This window comes from Alligator sinensis, unplaced genomic scaffold (assembly GCF_000455745.1).
Source record: "Alligator sinensis unplaced genomic scaffold, ASM45574v1 scaffold628_2, whole genome shotgun sequence".
In the NCBI taxonomy this organism is placed as follows: Eukaryota; Metazoa; Chordata; order Crocodylia; family Alligatoridae; genus Alligator; species Alligator sinensis.
Genome location: NW_005841833.1, coordinates 3,777,594 through 3,802,443, shown reverse-complemented (window position 1 = coordinate 3,802,443; position 24,850 = coordinate 3,777,594). Strand labels below are relative to the sequence as shown.

Below are 24,850 nucleotides of genomic sequence, written 5' to 3'. Positions count from 1 at the left end.
TTATAATGATAAATGTACATTATAATTCCATGTGCACGTGTGCACACCCCCACTCCCAAATGTCCCTTACGGCAGTCTGCGACCACGTTCATCCTGTCCCATCAGCCAGAGAGACAATCGCCATTCTCTAACTACCCTGCCAATATTATAGCCCTGTTTTAAGTGCATACCATCGCACATATATATAACTTCTTAATATCTGCTTTGGCATTTTATTCTCCTTTAAAAAAGAAATTCTGGTTTGGCTGGTGTGTGATGATAGTGATGCTGTCCTGGGATAATAATACGGGGAAGACTGAAATGATTTAAACTTCCCCTGGTCCTCAACCGACCTGAGCAGCCCTACTGTACCGCTACTCCTCTTGGTGAGGGTGTGAGAGCGGTGTCCGACCGAAACCCCAAGAGCGGTGCTGCCTGATTCATTGCTAATGTGGACCTTTTTACATTTTTTTTAATAACACTGCAGTAACTGATGCAGTTGCTGGTAAAATGGGTGGTAAGGCCCAAGTGGGGGATTTCAAAAGTAAATGCTTTAAGCTGAAGGCTCTGATTTTGCCATTTTTCTTCACAAAAATGCCCCTTTCAAAACGGCTGCCTCCTGGCAGCGAAGTGGAAGCCGCAGGCAGCCTTCGGCTACAGAAGGGGGGGGGGGCTGGCAGGCATCTGAGGGGTGGGAGGCTACAGGCAAGGGGAGCAGTGTCGGGGTGCAGGAGCCAGAGCCTTGTCTGGGAGGGTGCAGACTCGGTGAGAGGGGACTTAGTGCCATGGTATGTGATGGGTAGGAAGGGGTCCCTGACGGAAACAAATCTGGGACAGAAAGGAAAACTGGAGCACACGTTGGATGCACAGAAACACGTGTTGAGAATTCAACCGGCATCCTGCCTTTCCTAGTCTTTATACCTCCATAGCAAGGCACAGATGAAACAGAACTCCTACAGTCTGGGCAAAAGTAGCCCTAAAATTAAGACCGAGTATTATTAGTGAGACCACAGAAGCCCAAATTGTTCCGGCCTTGGTCTGAAACAGAGAAGTTAAACCAGTAGGCCCAGAGAAGTGAAGGTGGTCTCAATTTACAGTACTCAGAGCTGAATTTGAAGTGCAGAAGCTCAGGCTGGCCTTTTGGTTAAAAGTGGGGGGGGTTTGCAAGATGGTACTTCGGAGTAAGAAGTAGTGGAGAGGGAGACATGCCTCTGTGAGCTGGTCCAACACCTGGGCAAGTCTCAACTACGTTTTGATCTGTCAACGGATACGTAGAACAGGGCAATTTGAGGAGTGACAGTCTGTGCGGGGAAGTGCTGAAGCATGGGATATTTGGCAAAGGGATTTCTCACTGGGAACAAAGAAGGATGCATAAAGAAATTCAACTGACTGGCAAGTGCTGGATAAAGAGCTCTTGCCAGGCAGTAACACGTCAGGAAGAGTCCTCGCCCCAGAGAGATCAGCTGCTCAAGGTTTAGCTGGGTCCGAAGAATAAAACAGCTGTGAGGAGAGAGAGATTTTGGTCATAGGGCACGTGAAGTATTTGTTGAGCCTGTACTTGACACACGTCTGAATAATATGTCTTTGTATTCCTTCATTCCTAAGGATTACGCTGGATCTGGAGCAGCATCTTTAAAGGGTCCTGACGATAGTTGCTCAGAGGAGCCTATGCTGACGGTGTTAACTGGTCCTGCTCAATGTCTTAATATTTGAAAGACTAGCTTCCTGCCATCACACCTCCCACCTGAACTCTCCAAGTATTTTACAGGCAGGCACTTATGAATAGTAGAGCTGTACTTGTGAGACTCTAGGCAAGTATTATGCCCATTTTATAAATGGGGAAGTGAAGCACAGTGACATTAAAAGCAAACTCCTAGCCCTAGATCACAAAAGAGCAGCAAGGAGGAGGATGCTACATATAGGAGAGTGTAGGGATGCTTTATTGTATTTTCCTCTTTTTTTCTTCCATTTTCCCTTCAGTTGATGAAATTCCATTAATGAGATGCTAACGCACCGTTTATGTGCGGAGAGACTGTGAATACTGGATATGCAGTAGCCTTGAACAGGATTTTCAGGATGGTGCCCGGCAGAAGAAAAATTCTTCGTAAAAATGCTAAAAGCATACCAGAAAGTTGCCATGGCTATTCTATTTTATTTTTTTTTTAAATAATCTTTGCTGGAAATCATTTGACCTTTACATATCTTCTTGTATATCTGGGTTATCCTGTTGTTGGCTATTTTTTAAAAAAGATTAAAGGAACTTGATTAGGAAAGAGGATGTTTTAGTTTGGTGATGGCAACGTGTCAAAATTCTGGTATCGCCACCTTATGTATTTTTTCCTTTGAAATCCTTTTTTGGAGACCTGTGTGGGTCACGTTTAACTTGTTCTTTGTATTAAAAAACTTTAATTTTCTTTTCCAGTTTTATCAATCACATTATTTTGGACCAGTATTATATTGTAAATATTTTACATTAGTGTACATAAATGATTTTACTAAATTTAAAAGATTTCTGGCTTCTGTGTTTCGTAAATGGGAAGTCGCATGGTTTTTTATAAAAATCAGCTAAAATAAACCACGCAGAATAACACAAACATAGAATATGTTTGTACTCGCAGCATCTCAGGGGTGCTACGAGTCTTTATTCTTTGTAAAGTGCTTTGAGTAGCTCACAGGAAAAGGACTGTATTTAAAGGTAAGCTTCAAAACTAGGCCAGACAAAGCACCTACAAGAATATAGTAGGTATCAATCTTGCACTGGTAACGGTGGGCAAATAAAATTAAACCTCTCTTCTTGAATTACTATGGGACCTACTAGTAGGTGCCAGTAGCATGCACTTAGTAAAATACATTTAGTCCCATTCCTTGAGAGTATCTTACGTGATTTAGCTGTTAACTGATAAAATTGAGGAGGGCAAAGACTATGTCTGTACTCCAGTAGCTACAGACACACGTAACTGTAATAAATCTCACCTCTCCTTTCATACCCGGTAACTCACCCTATAAAGGAATCCTTGGAAACCATTAATTCTTATCTCCTTTTCCCTTAATATACAGATGCAAAAATGTCCTTGTTGTTAAACAAAACCAGGGAGGAAAGGGCGGCACTGCATGATTCGGAGTACCCCTAGCTGAGAGTTTGGGACCAGAACAGTGTTTCTGGTGAGAACCTATCAGAAAATTGCATCACGACATTTCCAATAGAGCTTTGTCCAAGTTTTTGATCCACTCCAGCTGTTATCCCACTCACTGATGTTTCTCCTTGCCCCTTGGGTTAATAAACTCATAAAATGTAGGCTATAACACACGGAAGTATATCAGCTCGATATTGCCAGAGCCCTAGTCGAACGCAGCCAGAGGAGGGGATGACGTTGATCATCCAAAGCTGTATTCTGACTGATCTCGTTCAGATACAGAAGAACCCAAATGACCAAACCTCACCTCAAAACAAACTGCTTTCGTGCGCAGGTCCCACTAATCGAGTGTGGCCCAACGGGTGTGTCAGATCCTATGCGAATGCCTCTTGACTGGTGGAGGGAATACGTTTTAAGGAAAGAAATTTCTGTTTACAATTAACAACAACAAAAAAAAAGGCAACGTCCAATAAAATACTTAATGAGGAGGCCCGAAGAGCCGTCCGTGCTTCGGCCCAGCGCCCCGCGCCCATCTCCGGCCGTGGAATGTTCACGTTCAAAGCGGCACAAACGGAAACGGGCGCCCGTTGCGCCATTCCACGCCAGGACTGCAACAGTACCCTCTGAAACCAGCTTTTTCCTCCCCTTGCTTTACAGCACCGCATTTCCTTTCATTTTGCTGAGGCTTGTTGGATTTTCTATGCTACGTAAGTCATTTAAAGGGCTTTCTGGTCGGCCTTTTTCTTTCTGGTATGCAACGTCTGCCCCGGCGCTAGGGAAATGGTTTGGAAAGTACGAGGGTGGGGAGAGGCCCACAGAAATGTATTTATACACAGGGCAGAATATGCTACGTGTTACCTGCGGCTGTCCTAAGACACGAGTAAAAGCAGGTGGGATACAGCTGTATCGTTACAGTTAAGTCGAGGAGGGAAGCAGCCGGCAGAGGACATGGAGAGAAATTGGGAGAGGCATCGTCTATTTTGCTGGAAAACCTTGGGCTATGATGGCTGAAGGCATCTCTCTGTGACCGACTTGGTGGTGGTGCACTCAATCTAACTTAACCCAATGTTTCCTTTCTCTGCTCCAGGTTGGGAGGCAGTGCCCATGGATCAGATCCAGAGGCCAGTAGGACTACTTCGGCCGTGGCTCAGAGCAGGGGGTGGAGCGCAGGAGACCGGGGTGCTCCTTGAATTGGGAGTTCCTATTATGCTCCTGGGGCTGCTGCTTCCCAGCACAGACTGTGGCTCACATCCACCTCCAGGATTTGCTTCCTATGAAGTAATTGTTCCAAGGAAGTTTGTATCAAAGGAAGGAAATGCTGCCAAGGATGAAATGTCCTATGTCATCAAGGTGGAAGGGAGGAATCAAATTGTTCACCTGAAGCAGAAAAAAGGATTTATAGTAAAAAATTTACCAGTCTACACTTACGACCCCCAGGGGAGGCTGTTGGTAGATCACCCCTCCATTCCAGAGGATTGCTACTATCATGGGTACGTAGAAGATAGCCCAGAGTCTCTTGTCGTCCTCAGCACCTGCTCAGGACTGAGAGGTTTGCTCTGGATTGGGAGCTTACAGTATGGCATTGAACCTGTGGAGAGTTCCTTGATATTCCAGCACCACCTCTATCGAATAGGGGAGGCCGGTCCTGAGCCCACAGCGTGTGAACTAACAGATGGAGAGATAGAAAAGCAAACTGCTGAAGTGATGGAAGCTAGGAAGCATGCATCAAAGAAACCTTTTGTGTGGGGGCAGACTAAATACCTAGAGTTTCTAGTAGTGGTAGACAAACAACGCTACGACTATGCTGACAAAAATATGACTAATGTGGTACTGTCAGTGATTGAAGTAGTGAATTTGGCGGATGAATTTTTTTCTTCCCTTCGTCTTCGCATTCTGCTGACCGCGTTAGAGGTTTGGACAGACGACAATCCAATCAAGATAACAAAGAACGTAGCTGAAGTTCTGCATAATTTCAACAGTTGGAGAAAAGCTCAGCCACTCACACGTGTGCCACATGATGTTGGACACCTGTTTTCATTTAACGATTTTGGAAAAGTCCAGCAGGACAAATTGACCGCAAAATCCTATCATTACAGTGCCTGTGACCGGTCACGTGCATCAGCTGTGGTATCATTCATCAACAGTCCTGTGAAAAACTTCGCTCTGCTTGTTGCTCATTTGCTGGGACACCAGGTTGGTATGGTGCATGATGGACAAGCATGTGCATGTGGCAATTCATCTTTCTGCATCATGGACCCAGCTCGTAGGGAAGTCTATCAATTCAGTAACTGTAGCGAGAGATACTATCTTAACTTCATGCGTCAAGGCAAGGGAAACTGTCTGAATAACCTCCCAGAGACTGGGGTATTTTTTCTAATGCAGCGCTGTGGTAACCAAATTGTAGAAGGAGGAGAAGAATGTGATTGTGGCTCTGAGAAGCAGTGTAGAAAGGACCCCTGTTGTGATCACACTTGCAAAAGAAAAGAAGGGGCTACTTGTAATATTGGAAAATGCTGTAAAAATTGCCAGCTTCTTGTAGAAGGGACAAAATGTAGAGACACTGTAGGCGAGTGTGACCTGCCAGAGTTTTGCAATGGGACTTCTCCATATTGTCCGGAGGATACGCACATACAAGATGGGACTGTATGCAGTGGTGATGGCTACTGTTTTTACGGGAAATGCAATAGTCACAATATACAATGTGAAAAACTCTTTGGCAAGCCAGCAAAAGCTGCTCCAATAAGCTGCTTCAGAGAAGTGAACATGAAAGGGGATCGGTTTGGCAACTGCTGGGACGGTGGGGAAAATGAGACATTTGAGAAATGTAAACCAGAAAATGTATTGTGTGGGAGGTTACAATGTGTGGATGTTAAAACGCTACCTTGGTTGGAGGAACATGTGACCATCATTCAGACTCTTGTTAGCAATATCTGGTGTTGGGGCACAGACTATTACTCGTTGGCAGAGTCAACTGATTATGGATTAACAGAAGATGGTGCAACATGTGCTGCAGACAAGATATGTTATAATCAAACATGTTTCAATCATTCAGTATTGCTGCAATTATCGTGTTCACCTTCTTCAACGTGCCATGGAAGAGGGGTCTGCAACAATAATGGGAACTGTCACTGCAAGGATGGCTGGGCCCCTCCATTATGCCAGTTTCCTGGCTTTGGAGGAAGCCGTGACAGTGGGCCTCCACCAGTTTCCAAAATAGGAATTCTCAATTTGATTATGCTTATTATAGGAATAGTCCTTGGTGCTATTGCTATAATTGTTATCCTTGCCATTCTAATATTTAGACGTGCTGCTGTAATGCAAGCAGTTAGTAGAACAGTTCAAAACATTCGGTCTAGAACTCTGTCTCCCCCGAGTGATAGTAGGAGCCCGCAGAAAGACGACACAGTTTAGCTTCACAAAGAAAATACAGAACGGAAAGTCCATTTTTTAGGGGGTCTCTGAGCAGTTGTGGAAAAGACAAGGTATTCTTAAAAAACAACTGAGAGTTTCAGATAGTTTAGGGGTTCACATAAAGTTACTTTCTAAACGCATACAATCAATTTTATAATTTTTAAAAGGAGGTGCAAAAAAGTACAACTCCTGTTGTCACACAATTTTTTTTTTTTTAGTCACTTGTAGCATGACAACGGGCAAGGATTTCTGTTTCCTCAGCCTCACAAGTGCAGCACATAGGCAATATTTGTTTCCACCCTTTTAGAGATATAAGCAGTAATAGCAACTCGATAATTCCCCTTGTCGTTGCTCTGATTACTGCTGACAGCATTTAAGAAGTGCTTAATACAGGTATAAGGTGGGGCCAAAAGAGAAGTCCTCCTGAACAGGATGCAAAGAGACAGCTGAAAGAAGGCAAAATTAATTCACAAAAGTGAAAGAAGTGGAAGGACCATCATTTAGGGTTACCTGGTATTGCTTTGCCATGGCCTGGCAGTTCCTACTAGAGCATCTGTGGATCCAGATTACTAGACCCCGAGGGTTCCCATGAAATTGTTTTATTACCCAAAACTCCAGCATTATATTTCTATTTTTAAATAATATTTAAGTAAGTTTACTTTGCATAGGAAGAAAGAGATGTTGGCAAATAAACAACATGAAAGTTATCAAGTTTTTAAGGTTTTTCTTTCTAGCTAACTACAGAATATGGAAGAAAAAAGTTAAAGTAGGACTTCAGTAACTAACCTGAGTGCATGCATGACCACATTGTATATATAATGATGTATTTAAAAGGTTTGAAAAGGGTGCATCTAAGACTCTGGGCCCTTTGATGTTAAATACTGAATTATAATCCACCTGATCCCACCAAACTCCCCCTTCTGCAAAAGCCAGGTATGGAGAGATCCTATGGAGCATGCTGAAATGTTCAGTTGACAGGTATTTGTAAGACACAGGAGGAGGGGAACTAGCTCCAGAGCTTTAGGGATCTTCTCTGAGAATGTAAATTAACAAACACGTAAACTCACAGCACAGAAAAATCAAAGCTTCTGTCTCAAATGGAAAGCTGTTTTTTTTTGCCCTCTGATTTGAAGGAGCAAGAAATGTTTTAAAGCAGCAATATTCTGTACAAATAGTCAACAGGCTACATCCTGCTTACTTTGGTCGTGTAAAGAACCTCAATGACTTAAAATGGGATTATTCTCCTTGGTACACTCAGCTGATCAATGACCAGTTCGGAGGAGAGAACTGAAATGGACTCGCCTGTTTAGAGTCAAAGCAGAATGAGGCATATAAAGGAAGTTAAGTCTTAAGCATTATTTCCATGTTAATAATCTAAAGATAAGGGTATCGGTTTTCAGAAAGTACACTTGATATTTCAGTGGGTTTACAGGACAGGGGGTTAGGCTGACCTCTGATTCAACCTGCCATCATTATTTTACATTGTAGTGCACTCAGCTTCTATCGTTGCGCTTCTTTGCTTTTTATATTTTGGTAATAAGAGCATGATTTTAAAATATTCCTCTTTACTTTATTGTCAGAAATTTGTCAGTACAATGTGACAATCACTAAGGCAAGAAAAATATCCCCTGGCCATCTCTCCTTATGAGAGAGGCAGTTAAGGACTGACACACCGTAGCAATCCGTGCAACTCTCAGATATTTCCATAAAGAAGAGACTGCACTAAATATATTACAAGGTAAAATAATGCATTAAAAACCCTATGAAATAAATAACAATCTTCACTGAGAACAGTTCATCTCCATCCAGATTTGTACAGACCCGCCAGCCTAAATGTAACTCTTCATGCCTATAACTGACAAAGCAGTTAAGTTCATTCCAGTCAAGAAAGTGGCTCTGCCTGACATCTACCAGATGTGACCAGGCCAGGGCTGGAAGGTAGCAGGGCATCTATTCCTCTTTGCTGACAGAGAACTGTCAGAGCACTGTGGATGTAGATACTGCTACTGCCTGGGTGCTGGGGTTGGGCACGCTGGCATAAAACTTCTTCTGGGAGCGCAGGAGAGGTGTCTGCGTGTCAACGTCGCGGCAGGCTTTGCGTTTCATGGACTGGAATGCATTCTGGGTCCACCCATACACGATACAGTTTAAGAGCCCCTGGGAAGCTGCAGTGAGTGCCTAAGAAAGACCCCAGAGAGGTAAACACTCTTTTTCATCCTACATCATGCATAGTAAGTATTAGGAATTAAATTACGTATTTTTCCTTGCCTTCTGTACCTCTTACACTTTTCTAACTGGATCTGGCTTAAAGTGAGGATACATTTTTAAGGGAAATGCAAGATTTATTGAAATTGGAATAAGATGTTAAAGTCCCATTAGGGCATAATCTTGGAAGTCCTGCTCCAGAGCAGTGTTCCCTCTAAGCTGTGTGGTGTGCTCAGCCACACAGGCCTGCTCATGCCGCGTTGCCATGCACGCCTGTGCGGCCACGCAGTGTAGAGGGAATGCTGCTTCAGAGCCTGGTGAAGTCAGCAGAGGAATACTCGCTGACCTGAGTGCACTCTGGCAGAAGTTTCAGTGTGCTAAACTACCCCAGCTGCCCTTGGAAGCCAGTGCAGTATCCTTCCACCTGCCCTGTTTCCCAAAGCTTTTTTGTTGAGCACAAATGGATAGTCAGAAGTTCCACATGGCAGCTGATATTCTTTGAAAACTAACTGTAGGTGGTGGATGACATTTGAGAGGTCAGTTCAAAAATCTGCCTACAGCCATTCCCAAGTTCAGCAGAACTGAGCATGTCCAAACTTGGATTAGAAACATTTGTGTCAACCCCAAGGAAGTGGTGAATGACGATTCAGTGGGTGACTGTTTTTCCCTGGGAGTCACTTCTAACCCCAGACTGGTGTGTCAGTGTTATGCTTGTAAAAGGGAAGAAGAGAACTATAGAAAGAAAGGATCATTAGTATTTGGCCCTCAAAGACTTAAGTGTTTGCACTTTTTAATGTGCAGAAGTTCTTCTGGCCTCTGAGACCAGAAAAAGGACACAAAATAAACTTGAGAACAATTAGTCTTTCCAAACCCCAAGCATGCATTGCGCATAAACTCACATGACAGCAATCTATAAGTGAAAGCATATAGTATATTGCATGCTGGATTTAGAAGTGGGCCAACAGCACAGCTGGATGTCAAAAAGACCTGTTCTGAGAGATTTCATACGCTGAGTTTTACCTGAAGAATATACAGAGCCATGTAGAGTCTGCTGTTCTCTGAAACAGTCAACTTCATTATTCCAAGGAGGACAGCTGGAAAAGAAACCGGTAACATAATTTTGCTGTTGCCTTTATACCTTTGCGTTATCACTTGTTCTCTCTTATATCTAGTAGCTAGAACACAAGATTGGGAATCTTGTAAAAAAATAACTTAGTTCTCTACCAACCTGGACCCCAACAACAGAAGTAAGCGATGGGGTAAAAAACCACTCTTTGTTCCACCATCTTAATCACTGCCCACTGCTGATTGCCCAAGAATCCTGATGAGTTTACATATCTTTTGTACAACCCTCGGGCTTGAATGAGTAGAACCTAGAAAAGAAACTGCATTTCTTAATATATATGACTACGTATGTGTAACTGGAAAATTCACTGCATCTCATGCACAGTTGCAGTCAGACGCACGTTCATCTAGAGTATCTAGGCCAGCAGTCGGCAACCTTTTTTAGACTGCAGGCCAGAGTAATCCAGTTTGGGTCAGAGAGGACCACTGGGACTAGGACCCAGCCACACCTCCTGTCGGTGTTCTTTCCTGCAGCAGCACAGAGAAAGTGCTTGCAACCAGGTCCTCTCCCTGTGGGAGCAGGGAAAAATGACTGTTGCTGAAGCCCTCTGCTGCCAAATGACACTGAAACCCCATGTCTGCAGGCCAAATCCAGCCTGCAAATCATAGATTTCTGACCCGATCCAAGCCATTTGGGCAGAATTTAATCTAGGAAACCTCTGGTAAATAGACCCTGCAATGCCAGATATGAGCAACACTCCCTTTTGTTTGGCATCTGCCCTCCTACAGTGGCCAGGCCCACATGCTTAACAATGCAATATAACATATTATTAAAACAATAATTTGTCTGTGGGGAAAACAGTGATTGACTTGTTATAAATTTCTTTCCCAGCAACTGCAACTCTAGATAGTAGATCTGGACTCCAGGAAATAAGCAATCACCCTTAGCAGTTCTTATAACAACACATCCCACTCTTTTTATGAAATTCCTGATCACACACTAGCATTTCTGGTATTTGTCCTACCTTAAGTTATTGGATAGCATTGCTAGGTTCTGTTAAACAACTACTGCTTTCCACTTCAGATGTGAAAGCATTTCAGTGGAAAGTGGAAGAGTTCCTAAATGTGCACAAAGGGGTAGTTTTTTGGGTGGAACACCTACAGGTACCCAGTGGGAATAAGACATTCACAGCCAATGTATTTTAAATCTACCATATATAGAGTTATTTATACTCTGGCCCTCACCTTGACATGTGGATATATCACACACAGAAACCAACATCTGTTTGTAACTGCCCACTGTGGTTTGAAACTTCCTCTTTGGTCACTGATCCTCACAGAAGAATAAGAGAAAAGAAGAGAGAAATCCCTCCATAGCTTGCTTGATCTGGTCAAGCAAAGGCCTGGCTCAAACGTAAGCTTTGCATCAGTGCCCTGAAGGCAAACAAAGCTGAGTGCTTGGGACTGCCAAAGAAAGGTAATTTAATAGTTCCTTTGATGATTCCAAGAGTGAATATAAGGGCTGCTAACATAACCCACCTGTGACTGCAAAGTGACAGGGGGATCATCCAGATGGGAAGCACTATCCTTACTGCATATACTCACAGTCTGATGGACAAGGAAAAAAGTGTTCTTACCAGAATGGTTATGAAGCTGACCCAGAAAGAGATCAGGAAGATCCCGATGCCATACAAATATATCACAGAACAAAGAGAGCCACCAACAGGTTGCAGCTGACCAGTGGGTTTGTTTATTTCTGTGTGCATCAGGAGACACCTGGAACCAGAAAGGGGAGAGCCTGTGTATTTACTTGGGGGGACTTCTTCTAGCTGTCTCGGAGGGAGCGAGGCATTCAGAGTTGAAGTGTGGCTTACCCATGTTTCTGACTGAAGTTCCCATAGCAATCACTACCGTTGCCCAGGCAAAACACAGGAACCATAAGTAGGAAAGGGATCAAGCTGAAGAGAGAAAATGACAGTAATTCAGTTAAAGAAGCTGCTCTCTCCTGACCCGACCAGCATTTTCTTTTGTGCTTTCATGGATATATAGTGAAATAATAGTTCTCTAACATCCAACTAATATAAACTTCTAGCTTCTGTGCCTTTATTCATATGGACAGCAGGAGATACACCTGGGTAACAGAGTATAATTTATTTCAGTATATTTTAATAGTCTTGTACTACTACTTCTTGTGTCCTGTCTGAGACTGTTGTGGACAGGTATTTAGCAGAATTTGCAGATTCATTAGAATCTGGCAGGGCTACGACGTGGGCACTGCTGCTATGCTTCTGATAACCCAGAAAGATCCTCATAATCACAATAATGTATATCTAAGCAACAGTACTTTATATTTTCAAAGAATTTAAAAACTAGATGTGATCCCTACCAGAAATTATAATCATTTCACAGTCATATCAAGATCGCTTGGAACAGGCACCGAGATGGTAAGAATAAAACCGAGATCCTCCAAAGGGAGAATCATCGTTTGGTGTTAGCACCAGGGGATCCAGGACACACTGATCTAGTCCCATTTCCAGTCTCTCTCCCACACACTCATACATGGAAGCACGTAAACAATGGCTCATTACAGCTGGACACATTACAGCTAATTTAACTGGAGGAAAAGCAATCTGTGTCCGCTGAGGTTCTGACTGTTGGTCAAAGACCCCACTACTACCAAGTCATGCAATACAGAGCCAGGATTTAATAATAATAATGGCTTAAAATATAAAGATGAGCTTTGACCTAGCACTGATTCACTGAAAACACCCAATCTCAGAGAGAAATAGACCTTACCTGCACAAAATTGTTGCTGTTCGGCCAAGACAGCTACCATAGTCTAAAACCTGCAAGAATTGAAACTTTTAGTTGAACAATCATTCCTTGTATGTCATGAGAGCTGTTAACTTAAGAGGATTCACACTTGGAGGGTAAATTATCAGGAGCTCAGTTCCATAATGATATCTGCTTTAGTAGAGGTAGTAAATCTTGCCAAATTACTGAGGGGGAAGTACCAAATTAACAACTGACATGTAAAATAAGCCACAAATCTTGGCTTCTGAGACCAAGCCTAGTAGTCCCATGCATGTGGATCTCCTAGAATGATTCTCACTTAATCATTCTCCTCCAAGGAAACCAAATGAGGAGAAAGGTCTCGAACAGCCAGTCAGATTCCTGACTACACAGGAAAAATGAGAGAGAAAAGTCAGAGTTGAATGGGGGTAAGGTACACATCAGTAAGTCGGCATGAGCTGAAACATATGAAACAGGGTGAGGCTGTGTTTAGAAAGCCACGAGCAAGAAAGCATACGATAGACTTGCAGTGCTTTATCTTAAGCCTCCTTATACTTCCCCGCCTTGTTTTCTTGTCCAGCTCCATTCTCTCATTCTCTTGGCATGTAAGCCACACGACTACTCATTCACTGGACGAAATCATGACCTCAGTTAAATCGATGGGAATTCTCTCCATCAATTGACATGTGATTTTCCCTTCACCGTAGGACTTGTCCTATAATATCTCATCAGATTGCATTAAGGAAAGAATAAGACACATGGATGTAGTTTTGATGCTGTCTTCCTTGGGAGGAGTAAATGAACATGTACCATTTAAGCCCTGAAGACCAGTATGTAAGTTATTACGTTTACCAGATGCTGAAATAATTATTAGCGTGAGAATCCATGAAAAAGACCAAAAAAACAAAATAAAGATTCCACTGAATAGCATGGAAACATTTTCCTTTGAGAAATGAGTCACTTGATGGCCACATACACTTGGAACCAAAATCCTCTTGATCCACATGGCTCTGCTGCATAACAGCTCTGGGGTATCTGCCCAAAGCAGAAGGGACTTGCAAATAATAAAATGTATTGAGACCTTTACGAGGTGGAAGTGTTTAACAAACGCTCATTAGTTAATCCTTGTGTCAGCCCTCTGAGGTAATTAAACAGATTTGTTTCTACCTGTATTTCGCAGATGGCGAAACGGAGGGTCAGAGATAGGGTCTCAGACAGGAGCTCCCGGCTCTCGGGAACTCATTCTGACCATTAAGCTACATTTCTAAACTTTGGAAGCATTTCCCCACTGTGGTTTCAAGGCATGTTAATCCTTATTGAACCCAAAATGAGGGATATACAATGCACTGAGGATGCATAGTGCAACGGAAGTTACACAGATTTAACTTTTGTAACTGCTTCTCCCAACAATTTGTCGAATGGCTGCCCTTCAGAAGCTGGAAGGATCCAGAGGGAAAACTTCAAAATGGAAAACAGACTCTTGATGAAGTCTTTGCACACAATTTTGTGCAATAGAAATTGGCAGGCTCCACAGAAGCATAACCAAACTGTGAGAGGAAGTACGAGAGTCAGAGTCTGCTTGCTGGAAGACGTGCCATGGCTGCTCACATTAGACTGCCCCCAGGAAACGGTGGGCTTGGCCCACAACTGGGACCATCCAGTTCTGCAGTCGTGGAAAACCAGTGGCATGAGTAAAAACTCCCAGCAAGAGTCTGAGTTTCAAATAATGTTTTTCTTGATCAGAGCTCCTTCTTGCTCAAGTTCACATAGCTCTACAGACATATTCATGCAATTGCATTGTGGGGTAATCATGTGCCACCTTTTCTGTTGAACGATGAGAGAAACCAGAGAGCAGGGTGGGTACATAAACACGCATCTTGATTTCCCCTTTAAGGCAGAGAAGGAGAACTTAACTGGCATCCTGCCTTCCTCTTTCCCAGAGGCACCTAGGCAGCGAGGCAGAGATAAAGCAGAACCCTTACAGTCTTTGGACAAAAGTAGCCCTAAAATCAAGACAGGTTATCAATATTAGCGGGACCACAAAGGTCCAGGTTGTTTCAGCCTTGGTTTGAAACAGAGAAGTTAAACCAGTAGGCACAGAAGAAGTGGCGATGGTCTCAATTTACAGTGCTCAGAGCTGAATTTTAAACACGAGACTTCAGACTGGCCTGCTGTGTAAAAATGGGGTGGGTGTTTGTAAGAACTAATGAAGAGGGAGAAATGCCCCTTGGAGCTGGTCCAACATCTGGGAAATTCTCAGCTGCATTGTGATCTGTCATGTCTGCTTTTCACCAACAGAAATGTGGAAACTTAAGGAGCGACTGTCTGTGCGGGGAAGCATGGGATAGTTGGCAAAGGGATTTCTCACTGGGAAAAAGGACAGATACACAGAGAAATTCAACTGACGTATTCATCAGGAAGTGCTGGATAAAGAGCCTCTTGTCAGGCAGTAATACGTCAGGAGGAATTCTCACCCCAGAGATAGCAGTTGCTCAAGGTGTAGCTGGGTGTGAAGAATGACATGTGAAGTGTTTGTTTAGCCTGTACTTGAAGGCTGTTTTTCTGAGTTGTGTGTCTTTGTATTCCTTCATTCCTAAAGTTTACGCTAGATCTTGAACAGTGCGTCTAAAGGCTCCTGACGATGGTAGCTCAAAAAAGCCTATGCTGGAGTACCAACCTGTCCTATGAATACTAATGCTGACTTCCATCACACCTCCCACTCAAACTCTCAACATATTTTACAGGCAGGTATTCATGAATGGAGCTGTACAATAAGCCTATGTGATCCTAGGTAAGTATTATGCCTATTTTATACATGGAGCAAGAGAAGCACAGTAATATTAAAGAACAAATCCTACTCCACCTGTTTGGTGCCTAATTTGACTTAGGTACCTAAATACAATCCTATTCCACCTTTTTTGAGTCCTTGAAAGTCCATTAACACAACTATTTTTGTAACAGGCTGTCCTCTTAGATTTAAAACTAAGTCACACAAAAAAAATAACAAGGAGGATGCACCCACCTTTTGTATGAATATTTTTCCAGGACTCAAGCAGGGTGGAAGAGGAGGAGCACTTGGGCACTCAATAGGTAGAGGAGGATCTGTCCCTACATGTATTTCTTTCATCCTTTTTTCATGTTGCTCTTCATGCCTGGACTGCTCCTCAGTCAGGCTGTCTCTCTTTCCTGCATTACTGATGACAGATGATGCCATCATGCATTGCCTGAGTATCTGGCCCTCTGAATTATTCTTCCCTCCGTGACCTACAGTGTAGATTATCTTCTCTGTTTTGGTTTTTCAGGCCTACTTTAACTATCAGGACCTATAACACAGACCCACATGGAGCCCTCTTGACCTTAACCTGTCAATCACTAAAGAAAGAATTACAGGGCTGGAGCTTCAGACTGTAAATTCATTGTGTCCAGAATTGTCTTTCTAATGTATGTCTTGGACAGCGTCGTAAGTCTTAGCACGGTTTCTTAATATGTAATACATGAAAAACCATCCAACAGCACTCACCAAAGAGGACATCCTGTGAAGGGTCTGACTGTATTTCACTTTCAAATCCATGTATAGATGCCAGGTATAGTTAATGGTGTAGAGAAAAGAAGCCATATAGAAAATCTGAGAAATAAGAACAGGCTTAATTTTATTCCATCAATAACATTTGTGTTTTTATGACACTTTACATCTCCAATGAACCCCAACCACTAATCAAGCTACTGTATATTAACTGCAAAAACATACCACGATACAGCATTGGAGGTAAAATATTAAACACTGTGGAGAGATCAGGACATGCCAAAAACTGCCAATGCCACTGGACATGGGCAGACAGAGATGTGATAACAGACCCACTTTTTCAGGCTACTTTAAGCAACAGTGAGCTCCAGCAGAGGGACTATGCTACAGGCTTCCCATCTTATCCTGGGAAACATTAATAAAGTAAGAGAAACTTGAGACTTTGTTTTAATCAAGACAACAAACGTTCTTGGGCAAGAAGATCAAGAAAGAACTGACGACTGTTTCTGAGTCAGGAGTGGCGGGATGGCTCTCCAACCCACGGTGGGAGTTGAACGAGAATCCTTTGCTCTTCTGCAGTGTCTTCCATAGGACAGTCTGCAAACATAACTCACTTTAGTTCTTATGTACATCACAGTCCTCCCTGAAAGCCAGGTAACTATTGTTCTCGCCTCTCACGTATAAGAAACTGAGGCACAGAGACCTATGCAAAGCTACTCATTGAGTCACTGGTGGAACTAAGAAAAGAGCCTTGCTCTCCTGACTCTCCCCCCTCAACTTCTGGTATTGAGGATAAACTTCCAGGCCCTGGGCTGCCATCCCCATCACTACTTGGCATATAGGAATGAGGCTGTAATATAAGAGAATGGAAAGCACTTAGTTTTCTCCTCTTTGGTCCTTAATTATAATTAGTTTCCCATTGTGTCAGCCAAACAGAGTGGAATCCACAAAAGATCTCACTGTTCCATTAGAATTAATTGGGAGACTGCGGGTACATTTCATAATTACTGTGGCACCTCCTCTGTTTCTTGTAGCATGGAATCGATGGCCACGATGGAAAAAAGATAAACTCACAGGCCAGCAGAAGGGAATGTATGCTACGTTTTTATTTAATTTATTTAACTATCTGTTGGAGGCTGCAGTGGAGAAAAATCCCTGCCTAAGACATCCTAGGTACGTGTCTGCACTTAAACACTTGCAATGATCAATACTCCACAACCTCTCTAGGTAACCCGTTTCAGTACTTAACCTCCCTCAGAGCTAGAAATTTACAGGCACTAGTTTGTATTGATTTCTTTTAGGCCATAATGAACGGGCCAAACAGGCTCAACTGCTTGTGTGTGTTTTCTGCAGGCATGTCACACGGTGGAACAGTATGGAGAGGCTTGCACTGCTGTCCCTGTGCCTTTAATCTGAGAACACTAAGAAACATCAATTCCTTGCCCATCTCTCGCCCCTTCTACTTAAGAAGTTCAGAGCATTATAAACATTATCAGAATGTGCCTGGGGCATGGATTAAAGGCTTGGACCATTTTAAACAAAATGTCTATGAACACAACGTGAGATTCCTGAGCCAGGGGACTAGAAGGGAGTTGTAGATGGTGGTGAGAGATATTTCTTGATTTAATTACAATGCAGATCACTTGTGACCTGCTGAGGTGTTGGTCAAAAGTGATTACCAACTCATATATGTCTGAAGTTCTCACTACATTCAGTTATAGTGAGCATGTTTCTTTAACGAACTGTCCTGTATTTTATCACATGGTGCATATACTCCACAGGTTGCTACGGGAAGTACTTGAGGTGTTTTAACTCCTGCTAGAGTCAACAGTAGAAAGAGATTTCAATAGGGCTGAAGGCTGGAGCACCCTTCTACCAGAGACTGACTGCCTTCGTCTTTACCCAGGGAAAGTCCACTTGATCCCCCTTTCCTGGACTGTGGGGAGCTGGCCACTTAGGCCCATGTTACATTGGAAATAGGGTAAAGGCTTCATTCAACTTTCATTGCACTTGGGAAACAGCAGTGGGAACCTTGAACTGCAGTACTGTCCCACCTGGGGCTGAAACACAGCTGAGGGCTGAAAGTGTCTCTTAAACAGATGCAGGACTCGCTGTACCTCAGTGTACTCCTTATCCATTTAGAGTAGCATCCTGCCCCAACTCATGGTCTGGATTTCTTGCTTCCAGAGAAAGTAAAGCTCTGTTGTTTTCCAACTGTCCCTCTCACCTCCATGTTCTCCAGGTGCCTGCAGATGCCACCAAGGGGCCTTGCCAGGGGCTGGGAAGCCATGGAGTGCAGTCCCCTGAGTTCAGTGGTGATGAAGCCTTACAATTAATGCCATGAATCTTCAGGGCCTTAAGCACACTGGCTCCTTCCCTGCACTTAGGGCAAGAGGGGGCATCTCTGAAGTCACTGCCAAGCCCACATCTCCTGAGACACAACAGAGCGCACCGCTTCCAAGCAAACCTGCATTCCCATCTTTCCCTGAGCAGACGGAACCAGCAAAAATAGCGGACATGATTGCTTTCCAAATATATACACGTGTCATGGCAATACAACACTCTGACGTTTTTGGGCCATGCCTGGATGGATGGTGTAGCCCTTGAAAACCATGCTGCAATGAGAAGCTTACCTACTTGGCCTATGAAGTGACTTCCATCCCCAAAGCTCCCAGCAGCCACATGCCCAGAAAATCCTTTCACATACTCCCCTTATTTCTCCCCCACTGTTCTCCTTTATGTGACCCCAGCTAGAATACATCCCTCTCCCCCTTGCCAAGGGACCACTACAGCGCATTCCCTAACAAACCTGTTTGTTCCCTACCCCAAGGCAAATGTATATCATTGTTTTTACAGCAGCACAAGAGGAACTGGAGAAGTCAGAGATAAGCTACAAGTGGAATAGTTGTGCACAAGTACAGCTCTTGCTATGATGAGTCATATGGCTTACCTAAGAGTACAGATGTTTAAAAAAACCCTAAGTCATGGTAACCTGACTATGAAATGTAGCACTGCGAGGTCTCATGCATACTATACACTGAGCTGTCTTCCTGCCTCTCTAGGATTTACAAAGAGCTATTTCCAACTCCCACTGACTTGGTTTGAAGGAGAGGAGTGGGAAATTTCCTGTTAGCCCACTTGGACAATTTGCAGCCTACAGACCAGATGAGGTTTGGTCCACATCTTGACTGCAATAAAAGAATTAGAGAAGGAAAAGAGACTGAGTGGATCATTATCTCCATCACCCACAAAGCCAGTACAGTATTGCTATTTACAGCAGGCTTGCCAGTGCATTGTCTTCTCCTGTTCTAGGGTGCACACTAAACTCATCCAAACACCAGCTGGAGCCCCCTTGTCCTTTTGGACATAACAGTAACTTTAAACTTCTGCAGCCTCTGCGAGTTTACATAGCCCCAAAGTCTCGACTGCATACACTCCATGCGTTCCTTGCAGCTCAAGCCATTCCAAGGTCCTGTAGCCACCAGAGGGCAATGGGTTTTTTTGCTGAACCAGTGACACCTTTTTTAGAGCCTCCTTCTCCCCCTTCTCCTCTCCTCCCTGAAATAGATGGATGTCTGATGTGCACCAGGTAATGACAAATAGGTTCCGACAGGAAGAAACCCTAATGATGCCAAGGCAAGCCATCAAGACAAAGAGGACTGTCAGGAAAATGCTTCCACTTCATTAATGCCCCTGCACATGAATTGAGTGCAGAACAGGAACGGGCAGCAGACTTGCAGGGCAGCAGACGCAAGCAGCAAACCTCAGGAGAAGCACTCTGGCAACTGAGTAACTACTAGGCTTCATTGGGACAAACTGTGAGGGCAAGGACTATTAATGTAAGAGGATGCTTTGACGACTGAGGTTTTCAGGTCTTGGCCTAAAGGAACATTAGAATTGGGTCTTTTGCAGGGAGGAGAAAACTTCTAATAGAACCAAAAACGTAATGCTATATTACACATAATGGCAATCTTGGTACCCTTTCAAAAAGAGAGAAACCATCAACTATTTTTATGACAGATAATCAAACACTGCAGCACATTGCTGCCCTGCCATGAGCTATGGGTCTATATTATTTACAACACTGTACAGATGAGAAATGGCAATCTTTCATATTAAGATCAGAGAGGAAGCCAGTGCCTGAGCTGTATTTAGGACTGCATTCAGAGTTTTCTTCTAGGACAGTTCAGTCAATAGTTCAGGCAAAGCAACCTGACAGCATAAGTTGATAACCCAATGTTACTCACCTGCCCAGCTGCTTGCAGGTTATAGCATATGATATCCTGATTTGTGGTTTGCATGCTATAGAGCAGAGCCCCAGCAAGCCAGCAAACCCCCAGGAACAGGTCAGAGAGGCTTAGGTAGAAAAGAGGGCGCACCTAGAAAAGTCAAATGGATTAGTTAGTTTGATGAATGCTCTAGGTAGTCTGAACCAACTTCAACAGTTAGAGCTTTGCTATCCTTCTCCTGATTAACTTTCATGCCCAGGTACCCAGCTAGTGCTGTTATCCGTACACTAGAAAGTGGTGTTGGTTTGTGCACTTAGGGAAGGTTTACACCAGAAGTGCCCAGAATAAATGAACTTCTGTATCACGTTATCAGCTTTAAATAAATCCACTGAGCTGCATTGAATTTGGCTGTATGTGGTTTAAAGGTTCAAAATCCTATAATTTGATAAAGAGACTGTCCTTCCATGTCTTACGATTAGCGCCCATAGTGACTTAAGTCTGAAATAATTTTACACACCTGAAAATTATGCAATGTGACTGTTTCTCTGCTGCATCTTTCTGCATTTAAGCACCACAACAATCCCTGTTTATCGGCAGTTTCTAGACAATTTCACATTCTCACACGCAAGCAAAAAGCTGTTTAAGTTGGACTGTAAACACTACCGGGAAATGGCCAACATTTTCTGGGCCAGCTGGAGTTACTGGGGCTCAGCCTCTGAAAATCAGGCCAATTATGCAGACACTAAAATGTAAGTTTTGGCTCCTAACTTTCAACATCCAGGAGAAAATATGCTGGTCATTTTTTTTCTATAGGAATTTTTAAAGCTTGAACAAATCTGGAAACATTTCTACGGGCTTTAGTTTTTCAAAAGGTAATTTATTTTACAAAACCAATGTTTTGGACTGAATGCAACTTGGCACTGTTCTTTAATTAAAAACAACTATGCACCAGCACAAGTATTTACTTATAACAGTCTCCTTCATACCAGATGAAGAGAAATGGCTTGCTAAATTTAACATTGGTGAAAAATCTGGCCATCAGTTTGGTCCTTATTTTATAGCGACAAAGAGGCAGCAATGGATTTTCTTCAGGGTCTTTCTAGGTCTCAGTCTTTGTTCCGCCTGGAGTTTAAGCACCTCTTGCTTTATAGCGTCTGAGAACATGGATCTCTAGATTTTAGCTCAGAGTAGCACCATCCAATAGCTGCCGACCAGTGAATCAAACCTTTAGTCTCTGTGTAAATATCTTCAGCTAGTTTTTATGACTGAGTTCATTGTATTTACTCATTCTTCCTAAAACATTTTTTTTTTAAATGCTGCCACCCACTTGTGAATGCAGAACTGGACCGGTGACAAGAGGTATATGTACAGAAGTCTAGAACTCACTGATGGTTGTTCCCGTGGGTAGATTAAAAGAAAACCACCCTGGAAGAAGTGGATCAGCAACTTTATTGAGTGAACAGGTGACCCCAGTCATTGTCTAACAGTTCACCCATAGGGAAATGTTTAGGTACAAAAGCGGACAAGGAAGCAGATGATACTGTGGTTGAAGTGGAAGGCAAACTTGTTCTCATTTTCAAAAAGAAAAACTAAATGCTTTCTTTTACATGTCCTTCCTCTAGTTTACAATGTAATGGTTTAGAACAGATAGTTGGACTGGAAAAAAAAAGTGTGGGTATTGTGTGCAATTTGACTGGAAGTTCCCCAAAGCACATCTACCGGCAGATGTTTTTGAGCCCCTCCGATTTCTCTCCCACACAAGGCTGGCTGGCCAGGGGGATTATTTTGGTAACGTGTCACACCTTAAATAACAGTTAGTTAGTGCCGGGGGTTTTCTAGGCAACATACACCCAGAAAGTGTGCTTCAGTGTTTTGAAATTCAGCAGCAGGTCCCAGTCTGGATGAATCACTGTTTATAATTCTATCCCCCACCTGGCATAGCTGGGAAATGAACACCTGGTTTATCATACTTTACTCATAAAATATCACGAGTCGAGGAATCAGAGGATTGCTACAAGCATTAGGAAAGATTCACCCCCAGATCTTTACACAAGTGTGCAACTGACTGGATTCTTGCCAGGGTGCATAGCAGTGCACAGGTACTGCAGAGCTCACCTGCCTCTGAAGCATCAGGAATCGACAGCCAGGGCAGGCATTGCTTCTGCAGCAGAAGCCTTCAGAAACAGATGGCATGAGGGTGGAAATACTTGAACTACCTAAAGCCACCACCTCAAATCTTAACAAGGTTGACCTAGCCCTTGTTCTTCCAAGGTGAATGAGTTGCATACTCTTTACTCTGCGTGTTAGATGGCCTCTGTGTAGGAGATCTGAAATCCTGACATCCTGTAGATAAGACCCCAATCTCTAGGAACAGCCTAAACATCCTTTCCATACCATCACCCAATGTTGTGTTATGTTTACTTGACTGTGCACACATCCCGATTCTGTGCTACGTCCCATGGGGATGTGCGCACATAGGAATCAAAGATCTCACTCATGAGGTGTGCAATATTTTTTGGAGACAAGGAAGGTGCATAAAACAGAAAGCTTTGTTATAATGATGCCAGAATTAATCCTTAGGAGTCAGCAGAACTCAACTAATTTATACCTATTTATTACTTTTCAGCCCCATTCATTTTTCCATTTACTTTGCAATTTTCTAGTACACATGCTTTATGAAAAATATTATTCACAAATATCCACTGAAAGTTCATTTAAAATGATTTCCTAGTGGAACATTTGCAATATATATAGGTTAATTACACAGGCCACTTAACCAGGGAATGGAGGCAACTCCAAGTGACTGACATAATTACCAAACCTTGCAAATACTGAAGTTTGAATTCTGGAGATTTGCACCAAAACTGTTTTTAAAAACTCTTCACATGTACAGCAAATGCCACAAAAAAACATGAACACATTTTAGAGTTTACAATAGCTAAGCATTAGAAAAAGAGGTGAAACGCAAATTATTAAATGGTTTGCCCAAGGTTGTTCACTGATCTATAGCTTGGATACAGGATGTAGCTGCTCACACACTGATGTTGGTTCATTTGTGCTCTCGGAAAGGGGGCTCAATTCCACTTTCAGTGCTTAGTTGGCAGATGTGTACAAGTAGGTAGCCACCGAGCTTGATCCAGTTTTATCCTTCTAACCTTTCTAACTGATTAATCTCCACCACCTCTCTTCTTCCATTTCATGAAGTAAATCAAGTATTATTTATTCCATTGTTTGGCACATTTTTTGAGTCAGAGAGGTTAAGTGACACTCCCAGAGCGACAGAAACAGTCAGGGTCAGAACAAAGATCGAGACTACCGAGAGAAGCTGTCCGTTCCCAGTCCTGGGGTCAGACCACAGCGCCGCAATTTCTCATTATCCTCTTAAATCCATGCAGCGGGGAAGGATAAAAATCCTAGAAAGAGCATCTGTTGCATAAAACAATGTATAATTTCAGATAACAATCCAATGAATCGTTCAGACATCTGCTTCCAAGTACTAAATATTTCTTTTAAGGGTTAGCAATCAAAAGAGGATGTGCCTAAAAATTCTACGTAGTCCTAGCGGAGAGCTCGTGCACAAACATCTGCTTGGTTACATAAAGTCCAATTTATCCGCAGGGCACCAAACAAAGGCACTTAAAAAATGAAAGGCGGGGTCCTTACCTCCGGAGAGCGCACCGTGTTTTGGAAGACGGCGTAGGCAATGATGGAGCTGGAGCCTGTAACACTGACAATCGAGAGGTTGGCGTGAGACCAAAACCTGGGATTTCGTTTCATTTCTTCTATAGCTACAAAGCAGCACATCTACTTTTACTTAAGTTTATTAACATTGAAATCCAAATTAATAAAAAGTCACGTTACTGAGCTGGAACGACAAAAAAAGAGCTGTCAAGGATGTTACTAAACCTACACGCAATTCCTCACGTCGATATATTGCTTAAGTACCGTACCTTAAAGTGGCCATGACAAACTGGATCCATTGTACCGCAGAGTAAGCCTGGGGAGGAGTAAAAAAAGTGTTGTCAAAGAAACTTTTTTTCACTGTTATTGATTATAGCGCTTTTTATTATCATACTTTTTACACCAAGCAATCCTGAAATTATTGTTTAAATTCAATCCCAAGGGCAGCCGATTGCGATGCCTGGCAGAAAACCCCCGAGGCTGGGCTCCTGCGTCCGAAATGAAAACCAAGTGGATCAAATGATTTCTCTGGAGGCGAGGGGTGCTAAAACGCGCCGCGACGTTGCGAGTGGACGAGCGAGGAGACGGAGGGAAGAACTGAGAGAGAAATTGCGGCGGATGGAGTGAGAGAAGTTGGGATAGAGGGATTGCCTCCAGGAAGAGCAGAGGGGATGTAGAGACACTGGGGCGGGATGGAGCCGCTGGAAGACGAGAAGAGGGGTCCAGGAAGAAATGCAAGGGAGGGGGAGAGAGACTAGAGGCAAAGACATCAAAAGGGATGGGGCGGGCGGGAGACTCCGGGCTCCGCTCCCCTCCTGCCAGTCCCCGTC

At 43.2% G+C, this 24,850-nt stretch overlaps 2 protein-coding genes across 5 annotated transcripts in view; one reads left to right on the top strand and one right to left on the bottom strand.

Moving 5' to 3' along the window:
* Positions 1–3,993: 3,993 nt before the first annotated feature.
* Positions 3,994–6,569, top strand: LOC102372513 (disintegrin and metalloproteinase domain-containing protein 20-like). Its single transcript, XM_006015250.3, has one exon. It carries the CDS (start codon positions 4,179–4,181, stop codon positions 6,522–6,524), a length of 2,346 nt encoding a protein of 781 aa, XP_006015312.2. The 5' UTR covers positions 3,994–4,178; the 3' UTR covers positions 6,525–6,569.
* A 200-nt stretch (positions 6,570–6,769) lies between these two features.
* TMEM116 (transmembrane protein 116) overlaps positions 6,770–24,850 on the bottom strand; it is a 19,762-nt gene continuing 1,681 nt past the window's right edge. The window contains exons 1-11 of one of the 4 annotated variants that reach the window (XM_025198757.1): positions 24,833–24,844; positions 24,290–24,336; positions 24,003–24,066; positions 20,358–20,489; positions 16,108–16,212; positions 12,591–12,640; positions 11,669–11,752; positions 11,432–11,570; positions 9,958–10,102; positions 9,750–9,823; positions 6,853–8,702 (exon numbers count right to left, since the gene is read on the bottom strand). In XM_025198757.1, coding sequence (XP_025054542.1) covers positions 8,502–8,702; positions 9,750–9,823; positions 9,958–10,102; positions 11,432–11,570; positions 11,669–11,752; positions 12,591–12,640; positions 16,108–16,212; positions 20,358–20,489; positions 24,003–24,066; positions 24,290–24,303 — 1,008 coding nt within the window. In that variant the 5' untranslated portion in view covers positions 24,304–24,336; positions 24,833–24,844 and the 3' untranslated portion in view covers positions 6,853–8,501. Of the gene's footprint in view, positions 8,703–9,380; positions 9,462–9,749; positions 9,824–9,957; positions 10,103–11,431; positions 11,571–11,668; positions 11,753–12,590; positions 12,641–16,107; positions 16,213–20,357; positions 20,490–24,002; positions 24,067–24,289; positions 24,337–24,832; positions 24,845–24,850 lie in introns of those variants that run through there. The other 3 variants (XM_006015168.3, XM_006015167.3, XM_006015169.3) reach the window with 3 other exon arrangements.

Bases quoted from the DNA above. Each gene is read 5' to 3' on its own strand.
- LOC102372513 (XM_006015250.3), top strand. From the start codon at position 4,179: ATGTTTCCTTTCTCTGCTCCAGGTTGGGAGGCAGTGCCCATGGATCAG.